Here is a 12,391-nt window from a genome sequence, read left to right as displayed (position 1 = left end):
AAATTAATAAATTTCTTTTTGTTTGCAGTAGTTTTCTAGTTGATTTCCCTTGAGTTGTTTAGGTAGGTGAAGGGTGATATTATCAGCAATTAATGAAAAATTCCACTCCTCCCTTCCAATTTTTATGTCTTATATCACTTTTTGTCTAATGGAATTGCCTACTATCTCTAGAATACTATTAAGTGACATTAAATAGTAATTTAATTCCTACAGGCTTCTCTTTAAGCTAGCTGATGGTTTTTGAGTTGAGATATAGCCATTATACAAATATATATTTATATTTAATCTTGCCAAGTATTAAGTATTTTGTTCAAAGGTGGATTGCAAAGTTTGTCAAATGCCTCTGTATTACCTATGGAGATTACTATAACCTTTACAATTTACTTTTAAGGTGAACTATGTTAGTACATGTCCCGATACTGAAACATATCCATTAAAGCTGCACTTATTTTGGTGTATTAACCTTTGAATAGCTATTTTATTGTGTGATTTATTATTATTATTTTTTAATGTTAGAATTTACAAGTCAAATATATGTATTTTTCTATCATTTTTTGCTATCTTTGTCAGAATTTACTATCAGTATTATGCATCAATATTATATATTAGTTTTGTAGCCAATGGAAAGATTTATTTCTTTGTTAATAATAAAGAAAAGGATTTGGGGTGCCTGGGTGGCTCAGTTGGTTAAGTGTCTGCCTTTAGCTCAGGTCATGATCCTGGGTCCTGGGATCAAGTCCCGTGTGGGGCTCCCTGCTCAGTGGAGAGTCTGCTTCTCCCTCTACCTCTCCCCCTTGCTCATGATCTCACTATCAAATAAATCAATAAATAAATCTTAAAAAAATAAAGAATGGTTTTTGGAAAACATTGTAGTACGTGTTCTCTACAGACTGTAAGAAACTGTTAGCATTTGGTTCTTTGTTTTTTGGAGCGGATAGCACTTTGACAATTTTCTCTATTTCTTCTATGGTCATTGGACAGCATGATAGTTAGAATCTGAAATGCTCCCTGTCTCCCCCCAAATCCCACACCATGGTGTACGTGCCCTTGTATAATCTTCTCCCTTTGTGTGTGGGAGAAACCATGGTGAATTTCACATTTGTAATTAGGTGACATTATGTGACAAAGGTGAAGCAGATATGATTATTGTCCCAATGTAGTTGACCTTGAGTTAATCAAAGGGAGATTACCCTGGAGGGTCTAACCAAACACCTGAGACCTAAAAAGAACTGAGAGAAGGGATAGGAAGATTTTGAATATGAGAGAAATTCTACTGGTGGCCTTGAAGAAGTAAGCTACCATGTTGTGAGAGGGGCACAGAGGGAGCCACATGGTATCCAAATGACAGCCAGCACAGTGGGGAGGTCAGTCCCACAGCCACAAAGAAATCAATTCTGCCAACAATCTGAGGGAATCTAACACAGGACTTTTCCTAGCTGAGCCTGTGAATAAGAATAGACTTGGCTGAAGATCTGGTGTCAGCCTTATGAGATCCTTAGCAAGAGGTTTTGCTGAAAGATCCTGGACTTCCAACCCAGAGGCTGTAAGAAAATTTTGTGTTTTTTTAATCTACTGAGGTTGTAGTAATTTGTTATATAGCAAAAGAAAAGGAATATAGTCTGTTCAGATTTTTTTTTCTTTTTGGACGTCAGTTTCATCATTTACATTTTATTGAAAATCATCAATTTTACCCATAATCTTAACCTTATTTGTCTAGAATTGAGCTGAATAATCTTAGAATTATTTAATTTTTTTTTCTAAATTCTTGCATTTCCCCATTATTGTTTCTTTGGGTCTTATTTTCTTTCTTTTCTAACAGCCAGTTTTTTAAAAAAAGATGTCTAATTAATTTGTCTAAGTCATTAATTTTTCTTATGTTTATTAATCTTTCAACTTTATTTCCTTGGGTTTATTTCATTTTTCATTTTCAAACTGGATTTGGATGATTAAATTTGCTTATTTTTATTCTTTCTTTTTATATTGATACAAGAACTTAAGAATCTAATTTTTCTCCTGATCACTGCTTTAGCTGTATCTCCTAGGTTTTCAATTACAGCATTCTAAGTTGAACATTTTTCCTAAAAACTACTGCAGACAAAAATGAAGATGAGCTCCTTCACCTTCCATATATTTCTGTCCATTACTTTTTACCTTTGTTGATTTTAATTTCATTTTATTCCTTTTTTCTCAACTCTGTCTTCCATGTCCATCTATGTTTTCAGCATATTCCCTTTCCTTTGTGTTAGTTTCAGTATGACCTTCGTTTTGGTGATGCTTTTCTTTTTCTTTTTAATTTTATCCTGACTCCTGCTACTTTTTCTTTTTATCTCTTTGTCTTACCTTTTGATATTTTGCCTAATCTCACAAAGTTCAGCATTTAATATTGTTTTGCAAAGTCAATGACATCCTTAACATTTTAAAAATTTTATAACAGTGTATAGCAACATTATTTTGATGATCTTTTTAAATTTTTCCTGGTCCTTTCTTCTTTTTTTCTTATAATATTTTCATGTGCTTTTTTTTTCTTAAGATTTTATTTATTTATTTGGCAGAGAGAGAGAAAGCACAAACGGGGGAGCAGTGGGGAAAGGGGAGGAGAAGCAGGCTTCCTGTTGAGAATGTGAGGATTGATCCCTGGACCCTGGGCTCATTACCTGAGCCAAAGCCAGCGGCTTAACTGACTGAGCCACCCTGGCACCCCTGTGCTATTTCTTTAAAAATTATTATTCATCTTCAACTAGGAAGAACTCTTATTTATTTATTTATTTTTACTATGTTATATTAGTCGCTATACAGTACATCATTAGTTTTTGGTGTAGGGCTCCATGATTCATTGTTTGCATATAATTCCATGCAATACGTGTCTGCCTTAGTATTCAGCACATCCATCCAACATCTCTCCATCATCCTCCCTTCTAAAACTCTCAGTTCATAAGAGGTCTTACCAATTAGAGCAGGAGTTCACTTCATGACACAAAATTTGTGTGTGAGTGAACTAGGTTAGCCTCTATTTGTCCATATCCAGAAGAACCTGGCTGCTGCAACGCTGTTCCTCCTATCAGGGATCTTCCCTCCATTCTGCCTGTCACAGTCTGCTTCCTGCAAATAGGGCTTGTTTATTGAATACCTGGTTTAGAACTGTCCCCTGCCTCCCATTTGCAGCTTCTCTTCTGGACCAAATTCCACCAAGGGAAGCCCTGGCCACCAGCAACCACACCTCTTGCCATTGTTTCTATCATGTGTTATAGGTTTCCCCTGTGAGGTTGTGCCAATTACTTTGGGAAATTGAGATCTGCTGCCTTCAAGTGAAATTTGTAGCTTTTGGTCATTCCATCTTTCCATTCTCTCGTTTTATCATCAGATAAAACACTTTTACTGCTTATGATAATCTTCTTCATACACTATGGTGAGGGGTAAGATATCTGATAATTTGTCAAGGACAAAGTTAGCATTTTGTTTCTGCTTCTTGTTCTCATTTTTTGAGTGGTCTTGAAAAGAAGATCTTTCTTTTTTATCTTAAAGCTGTAAATCTATTGTAATTGTAGAGCATTCGATTGTTGAAGTATACATTTACTTACACTTTTTTTTTTTTTGGATAGGTATATACCACGTAGGGAAACTTTAAAATTTAGCTAATTTTGTAGGGCTATTAATTTTGATTTTTTAAACACAAATAAATAAAATTCATGTTTATTTGAGAAGCTCTTTAATGAGGTTAAGTTCTTGAATATATGGTTTCCTGAGCTGAAACAATTCTAAATTAATCGCTGTTATCTTGTTTGAGTAAAGAACTGAATGTTTTATACTCAATGATTAATCCCTATTGTGTATATTCAATTCTTATTGAATAACCATTGCATTTTGAGTATAATAAAAATTAAATTTTATATTAGATCATAATAAGAGTTGTCAGCCCTCATATTTAATAAAAATCAGATAAGAAGAAACTGCATTACCTTTTTCAAGTGGTTTCATAGAGTGGCAGTAGCCACTTTTTTTTTTTAAACCAGTGGCATACAATCTTTTATTTTTCTAGTTAAGAGAAATTAAGCTAATGGTTTTGAGAGCACACCTGAATTCTAATCCTTGCTTTGATATTAACTAGGCAATGGCCTGTTTTTGCAATTATGAAATAGAACTTATATTTTTACTTTGCATTAGTGTTGAATACCATAAGAAATTAAATTCAATGACCTATAAGTGTTAAGTCATTACTTTTTCTTGTTAAGGACCCAGTAAAAGTTACTGTCACCACAGGAAGAGTGGTGCCCAGAATTTTGGAACACAGATAGCGCCATGTAAAGATTTTACAAGTCACAAAGAGATTAAAACCACCCTCTCCAAACCCCCAGGATGCTGTCTTTTAAAATCTCAGACATATTGTATTTACTTTAAAAAATGTATGTATTTATTTGTGTGTGGCAGGATTATAACTTGAAGTACTCGTCTTGTTATGCTCAATGTGTTTTCCATTTTCTCTTTTTATTCCAGGAGCATTTTCTTCTCTAGCCACCTCAAAGTAGAAACAAAGATTCAAAGAAACCCCAGAGGCTTATTTTAGGACTAATTTTTTTTGGGTGGGGGGCAGTTTACAGAGACTACACAAGACTAGGTCTGGGGGAAGGAAAGGAAATGACAAGAAAAAACAAGAGAGGGCACTGGTCTGTAGGAGCAGGGTGCAGAGGGCAAGAACTCATCACTGTAAGACACTGGTCATCTTTAGGTCCGAACACTGGGGCACCTGGTCCTGGAAAAGAAGACCCTCAACTGGAGGGTCTGGAAAGAAGACCTCAACTCAGACCTGAGCTGAATAAGTCAGCAAGTCACCTCTGTGCACAGGTAGCAACACCCAGCCTCTGCTGCATGAGCTTTTCTCTTATTAGATTGAAAGTTTCTGACAGCAAGCACTGAATCTCTGTTCAATCAATTCAATGTATTAACCATCACTTTGTGCCTTCTGCAAGGGTATTGAATGGTGTTCATACTATGGCAAACCTGCACTAAATATAGGTTACATTGAAGACACCTGGACTCTAATGCTCCCAGCAGTGAAGTTATATGCTTACCTCGAATGCCTTTGTTCCCAAGTGTAATTATGCTAGCTCAAAAAAATTGTTAATTATGTAATTTAATTAAATACCACTTAAACTGATGAACTATGGCTATGAAAACAGAAAGAATTGTTGTTCATGCCAAAACGAATTTGAGCAGTTTGGGAGGACTGAGTCGTTATTTAAAAAAATTTGTTGTCAAATTAGGTATGGATGGAGTAACAATAAAAGATTGAGCAAAATCATGAAAAAATTTAAAAGATTCTGTTGCCATATTAGGATAGTTTCCAAGTGTCTTTAAGTTCTCATTCCACTGAAAGGAAACCAAACTGGAACTCACAGCAAATGCAGGATGGGTATGGTTCTTGGACCTCTGCTTTTACTCCAATCTATGGACCTACATGCAGAAGGAAAAGCTTTAGCCTCTCATGCATTAGAAGGGTGGTAAATAAATGCACATTTATATGTTTTACTTTAGAGGGAATTTTTAATGCAGCTTTTTGTGCTTTCCTGCCTTAACTGATGTTTATTTTTAATGTATGAAATACTCATCTCAGTTGTACTTGATCCAAGGACTTCTTCTGGGCTTCCTTTGGGCCTTATTTCTGCAGAGTCTAACTTCCGTGGTACACAGACTCACGGTGAAGGTTGTTGATTAATATTTGTAAAGGGAATAAACAAATTTCTCAGGAACAAAGTCTGACTGGTTAGTTAAAATCTCTGCAATAAATAGGAATAGAAATAGAAGTATGAGTTTCTATCTCTGGAAAGAACAGAAAAACACGAAGCTGGTGTAGATTCAGAGAGGTGAAGCAGATAATTGATGCAAAGTCTCATGGTTTCTGATTCAGTACCTTCATTTGATTTGTTGGTAATTAGGAGGAGCTGAATTTTTAGAGGGAAAATAAAGCAACTCAGGGAATAAATGAATGTGGATATAGGTTGAAAGAGAAGAAAGAATTCGGCAAGGGAGATTAGCAAACAGGTTACTGCGTATGTCCTGAATTATTACTGTGATATGGAAATAAAATATATTCAAACAATACTAACGATGAGTAATTGCAGTGAATTGACTCTCTTGGCTGCCACTGGAAGGTGAATTTCACCAATGCGAGAATCTTCTCACATTTATCTTTGCATCTCAAGAGCTTAGCCCAGAGTTGGCACATTGTATTTAATAAATGTCTGTTGAGTGAATTAATGACTGGATAGAACTGAAAGGTTGTGAGATGCAAAATATCCTCAAATGTCTGGATCTTAAACTCAACACATGGGAAGGATGACAGCACAGAACAAAGGTGACTGGGTCGTGTGTTACTCCTTCAGGAGTAGTTTTGAAGTAGGCTTAGGGGCTCCCAGGTTTGTTAGATTCATTCTAGAACATAGGATAGCTGTGATCACCTCACCTGGCATGTTTCTGCACAGCTGAAGCTGGTGATCAAGGGCTCTTTCCTGACTACAGATGGCTCAAGAAATGCTGAATCAATGAGGAACCATGTTGATAAGCTTCTAAGGGTAGAAAAGGGCAGCACAGACCAAAGTTAATGCTCTTCTACCTGGGTCTAAGCTTTATATCTCGTGCCAGAGAATGAGATGACATGAGGTCCCTGGGCTTCCTCCTAAATTTCTTGTGGGTGCCTGATTAGTGTGTATTGCTCATTTTTATTTTCCAGAAAGAGTCTTCTGCCATTGAAGGACAGATCTTTTGAAAATGCTAACATTTGGAGTTTTATTTTTGGGGAATGGATGTAAAAAGGCACTCAGAAAAGTCAGAGACTCATAACGGTTTAATTATTTCAATAAGTTAAATGGTAGACAACATGAAAGGGTGTGGGTTATCTCTTTTATGCCACACTGTGCAGTCTGTTTTGGGTTCCTCTTTGTTTCCAGGTGCCATTCCAAACTGAGTACCTGGAACAAGGCCTGGAATAAATTAGATGCTCAATAAAAGCTTGTTGAATGACTGACTGAATGCCACTTTCTCCTCCCTAGCAGCTGGCTAAGCCAGAAACATTTGAAATGTAGCTGGATAACTTTGGTCATGTAGGAGTTCAGATTCATACTGAAAGAGACTGAAGATTGGGCACACAGATCATTTCTCTAGAGAGATCTTTCCCTCAACTGCTTCCTGAAAATTACACTTGTGTTGGCTTTTATGTTATGGCACAAAATCTACTCATCTAGTCAGATGTTAGAAAAAGGAAAGAGATTTACAGAGAAAAAAAAAATTGAGGCACACTCTTAACCAAAGAATGTTTGACCAAAAGCTAAGCCCATAATGTAAAGCAGAATTTTCTAGAAATAGTTTATTTAGAGATGGAACCTTGTCATAAACTGTGGTAAAATGATTCTCTGATTAAAGAGTAAACAGCAAGGAACGATGCCTGATATCCACCATAGAGAGAATTCTTTTGAACTGGAGCTTTTAAGTTCAACACTTAAAACAATTTCTATATTATGTATTATGGTGGAAATAGACTTGTAAACTCTTGGTTATCCATACATATTTCCTGAATCTCAAGTGCCAGCGAGTGTATCTCTTACAGTGCTTTGCCCTGAAAATTAATCATAATTTATGGACTATGTCCCAGAATGCAGATGTTTGATTTTTCTTTTCTTTTTAATACCATTTCACAGAACGAAGTGTGTACAATTCTTTTGATTCCTTTTACATGGAGAAAATTCTTCTTGCTTCAATGCAAATTCTACCAAAGTCTGTTTAAGTTTGTCCCCATCATGTTACAAATACTAATAGGGAGGGACAGGAACCCCAAGGTCATCACACAATAGGAAGAAGAATGAAGGGATATGTCTGAAATTGGACCCCGTAAGAAAGAGCTGTTGCCAAAGAATCTGTCATTCCAACCAAACAACCTGGGGCAATTTAGTCCTGAACTTCCAGCACTGTTGCCATGGTTTCTAGACAAAGACGACAGGGCTGTATTCCAATTATATCCTTCAGAATGACAGGTAACTGAAAAATAGGAAATGGGATAATAAAATCTCAGGTCACCCAGAAGAGGTGTGATAACTACAAGTGACACAGAAATGAGAGATGCACGTCTATGTTTGTTTAAGAAATGCTTTTGTGATTTAGAATGCAAATGTATATTGGGCAAGTCCTCCAGACTTTCCATAGCAATTTTATCCATCATCCAGCTTCTTATTCAAAGCCAGGTGTCTCCCACTTAATAGAAATGTTCTTTTTTTTTTTTTTTTAAAGATTTTATTTATTTATTTGACAGAGAGAAATCACAAGTAAGCAGAGAGGCAGGCAGAGAGAGAGGAGGAAGCAGGCTCCCTGCTGAGCAGAAAGCCCGATGTGGGGCTCGAACCCAGGACCTGGGATCATGACCTGAGCCGAAGGCAGTGGCTTAACCCACTGAGCCACCCAGGCGCCCCAATAGAAATGTTCTTAATAACATTTTAAACTTAAGGAATCTGGGTGCCTGGGTAGCTCAGTTGGTTAAGCAACTGCCTTCAGCTCAGGTCATGATCTTGGAGTCCCGGGATCAAGTCCCACATTGGGGAGTCTGCTTCTCCCTCTGACCTTCTCCCCTCTCATGCTCTCTCTCACTTTCTCGCTGCCAAATAATAAAATACAAAGGAACCTGTGAATTAACAGTATTTAAGAGAAAAAAAATCTTGAACAGTGAAAACTAAAAAGTATTTCTTGAATTCTGAAGATATAGCAATGTCATTTTTCCTCCTTAATGCTGGGGTCAAAGCTTATTCTCGGTTTTTCCCTTTGGAAGGCATTTATTGAAACTTTGCCCCTAGCTTTGAGCCATGTTTGATAATCAGTGTTATTTTGCCAGAGTTTTCTCTTCTGTTTTCTCTTATGTTATTGGCTGCAAGGAAGATCCTTGCCTTTTCAGTGAGAGGGAATTTTATGTAGAGATCAAAGTGTTCACAATGAACTCTAGAATGGTACTGGTAGTATTAGTTCTGTATTTTCTGCAGTTAAGCAGAAATAGAGCATTTTTTTTAATCCCCAAAGCAGCATTAAATAATTTACATAATCTTTAAAGTTTAAAACAATTTTTAATGTAGTCTTTAAAATGTTAAGTCTCAGTATATTCACTTATAAAATGGAATAATACCTATCTCTTAGAATCGTGTCTTTAAATTAAATTAGATAATCTATATAAGGTCTTTAGCTCAGCATCTGGCACATACCAGTAAGTAAATGTAGTTTTGTCATTGTTACTACGATTAAACTATCTTCTGTTGTATACATTGTGATAAATGTGAAGCTATTACTATCACAGAGAAACAAGCGAACAAAATTGGTAAATTTAAGGATTTAAAAACCACATATCCACAAAAAGGTTTTAAAGAAGTACTTTAGATGTGAGATTAGATGTGTTTGAATGATGGTAAAAAGAGCATGAATTTACTAAATGGTATTTCAAGGACTACTGCCTGCAGAGTGAGATGGAGACTTCTAGATGGCCTGAAGCCTGCAATCATGCCTCCTGAGTTTTTCCTTAAAGATATTCATTTTTGACACTGTGAGGACAACATAACATTTTTGTCAAGATATTGAATATAACTATTACGGTTTTATGAAGATCAACTTTAGCATTTTCTTTCTATGCATAAATTCGAAGAGTTTAGTTGGGTCCTTAAGTTTGATTGTTACTGTATTCAGGATACATTTTTTTTTCCCTCAGCAAGAATTGGTTTGATTTTATAATGGAAGTAATTAGAAAAAAATGATTTATTTAGTAAGAGATTTCTTATGATAAAGCTTATGACATCAATCCATCTTCTTTATAAATAATGACAATGATAAAGAAAAAAAGAGAATGAATTTCTTTTCCTTCAGAGACTGACTTTTCAAAAAAAATCATCTTGGAGGTTTGGACTAAAACCATTCACACAGTTTATTTTGCTTTGCTTGTCTGGTCTTCACATGTTGATGAATTCCTTTCATTCATAAACCCTGAAATTTGAATTCTATCCTATGTATGTACATATATGTAATAAAGTGCATAATTTTGCTGAGTATTTATGATTAAAGCAAGTAGAGACCTGGGCAACTTCAGATGAAAAGAGGTAAAAAATTCACGTATTATGGAATTATATGAAAAATAGCCTTAATTTGTTATTCATATTTTGTTACTCTTCTGTTATTAAAATTTTGGAATAACTGGTTATGATAAAAATTTGAACCATTATTTCAAAAATAAATACAAAGGATGAAAACTCCAGTAACCCAATTTCTTTTGTCTTCATTCTTTTCTCTAAATGTTCTAAGTGCTGTGGAAAGAGTGTTTTGTCTGTGGAGCAACAGCTTTGTGGGCGCATCAAGTTTTCTGCCTGCAAATGGGATTTTGAGTTATTTCTTTAATGCATTTCTTTATGGCATGGCTACACCTCACTGAAACATCAGAAGGAAGCAGCTTCTCTGATCCAAAATCTTACCTGGAAAGGTGACATATCTATTTTTGTTGTCATCTTACAACATGGGTCATGACACAGCATGATGACAACTCTACGGAATCATCAAAATTATGTAGACATTGTGTGGAGAGGGTCTCGGTAACTTACCTTAAAAGAGATTTCATATTGTTCTCCTCCCCAGATTTCTAAACCTGGATCATAGCCACCCAACTCCCAAAACCATTTTCGATCCACGGAGAAGAGACCTCCAGCCATAACAGGAGACCTGTGAAATGGACAAAATCATCTTTAAAGGACTATGGACATTTGCTTGGAAAAAAAAAAAAATAAAAGCAAACCTCAAGATAAGTTTCAGTGGTCAACACTATGACGCTTTTCAGCACTGGTTTTCTGTAGGTGGTATAGGGTTCTGATTGGGTCTCTTGCTGCCCTTGGAATCCTCATGAACTTTTAACTTCACACTTCAGTTTCTAATACGATTCATGCCCAGTAGAGTCACGCTCGCTGCATATATTTATCATTAGAGAGAAATACTTGACTGCTAGTGACTGATCTATGGAGATGTCACTCAATTTTATGAGTTCTCCTTAAGTGAGAGGAATCTTGTACTATCAGACAGATGAAAGTATAGAAAACACTCTTACAGGCAGTATCTTTGATTTCATCTCTCAGTACGGATTCACCAAGAACTTCCCACACACAGGTCATGTCCATTTTTACAGACCATGAGATGGTCAGTAGAAAAAAATAACCAACCAGAATTGGTTATTTAGATTACAATGCTGAGGGTGGAATTTAAGCTAGGCCTTTTCACTGTAATTATATTATCCTATTTAGGCTCTCTCTGTCTTTCTAAGAAATATTCCATTTGGTCAAATAATAGATTTCAAGTATTCCATTCCTGTTAGGACACACTGTAGTTCCATTGCTGTGTAATGAGATAATTTATAATCACTGGACCCTGTCCTAAAATTTTGTAGTTTAAAGGTAGCTCTAGTTTTTTTGAGCACTCAATATGTGCTGGGCTCTTGGCTAAAAGTTTTACTCAGTTCTTTTGAATCATCCTCACTACAACTTTGCGAATATCATTCCTATGTACTGTTTGAAGAAACAGGCAGAGGGAGTTAACGACCAGTGGACTGGAGCTAGTGGTGGTTCTGGAGCTGGTCCAGATCCTCTGATTTCTAAGCCTTTGAGCTCTTTACCGCGGCATTGTTTCTGTTTCAGTGTTTGGGGGTTAAGGAGAGACAAATACTTAAAGGCAGATATAAAACAATTAGAGAGTGCCTTTATGCAGACAAAGAAATCTATAAAAACACACATTTCCAACATAGTTTTTATCATCATTTTGAAAAACTTTTGAAGTAAAGGATACTTATAAATAAAAATACAAGGCATTAACGGTTGAAGATACACATTTTCAAATATCTATAAACATATTAGACAAGCCAATTTACAGATCAACTAAAGACTTGCTCTGGGTAATGTTTTATGAGGCACTTGAGCAAAATAAGCCTGGATTTCTTTGTGTGTTATATATTTCAAATACTTTGTATATTAAAATGGTACTTGGTCTAATTACTTCCATTTAAGGGTACTTTTTAATGCGTAGACTCTATGGAGATGGAAAGATTGCAAGGCAGGAAAGGGGATTATTATACCACCTGTGAAAGTGAGTAGGATTAAAAAAATAACCTGAAGTATCTTATGCATTTTTAAAATTTTGTTTGAAATAAAAATCCTAGAATCAAATGTAACCTACTTTATCCCCCTCTCCAGCAGCCTAATCTTTTTCCATTTTCCACACACTGAATTTCAGAGCCGAATTACAACTGTAGCTGGAACAAATTAGGACTGTAACATGGATTCCGTGCTGGTCCCCCATGAACACACTACCATAGGTAACCTCTGTTTCCTCAGAGCTTGGGCAT

At 35.9% G+C, this 12,391-nt stretch overlaps 1 protein-coding gene across 2 annotated transcripts in view; it reads right to left on the bottom strand.

The window, feature by feature from the left end:
• The window catches only part of GALNTL6 (polypeptide N-acetylgalactosaminyltransferase like 6), a 1,244,643-nt gene that overhangs the window by 108,714 nt on the left and 1,123,538 nt on the right, over positions 1–12,391 (bottom strand). For both annotated transcript variants that reach the window (XM_047717401.1, XM_047717402.1), the window contains one exon: positions 10,608–10,725. In XM_047717401.1, the coding sequence (XP_047573357.1) occupies positions 10,608–10,725 (118 nt within the window). The remainder of the gene's footprint in view (positions 1–10,607; positions 10,726–12,391) is intronic.

Source organism: Lutra lutra, chromosome 2 (genome assembly GCF_902655055.1).
Source record: "Lutra lutra chromosome 2, mLutLut1.2, whole genome shotgun sequence".
Classification (NCBI taxonomy): Eukaryota; Metazoa; Chordata; class Mammalia; order Carnivora; family Mustelidae; genus Lutra; species Lutra lutra.
Note: the sequence above shows the minus strand (reverse complement) of the source record. Positions and strands in the feature narration are given on the sequence as shown.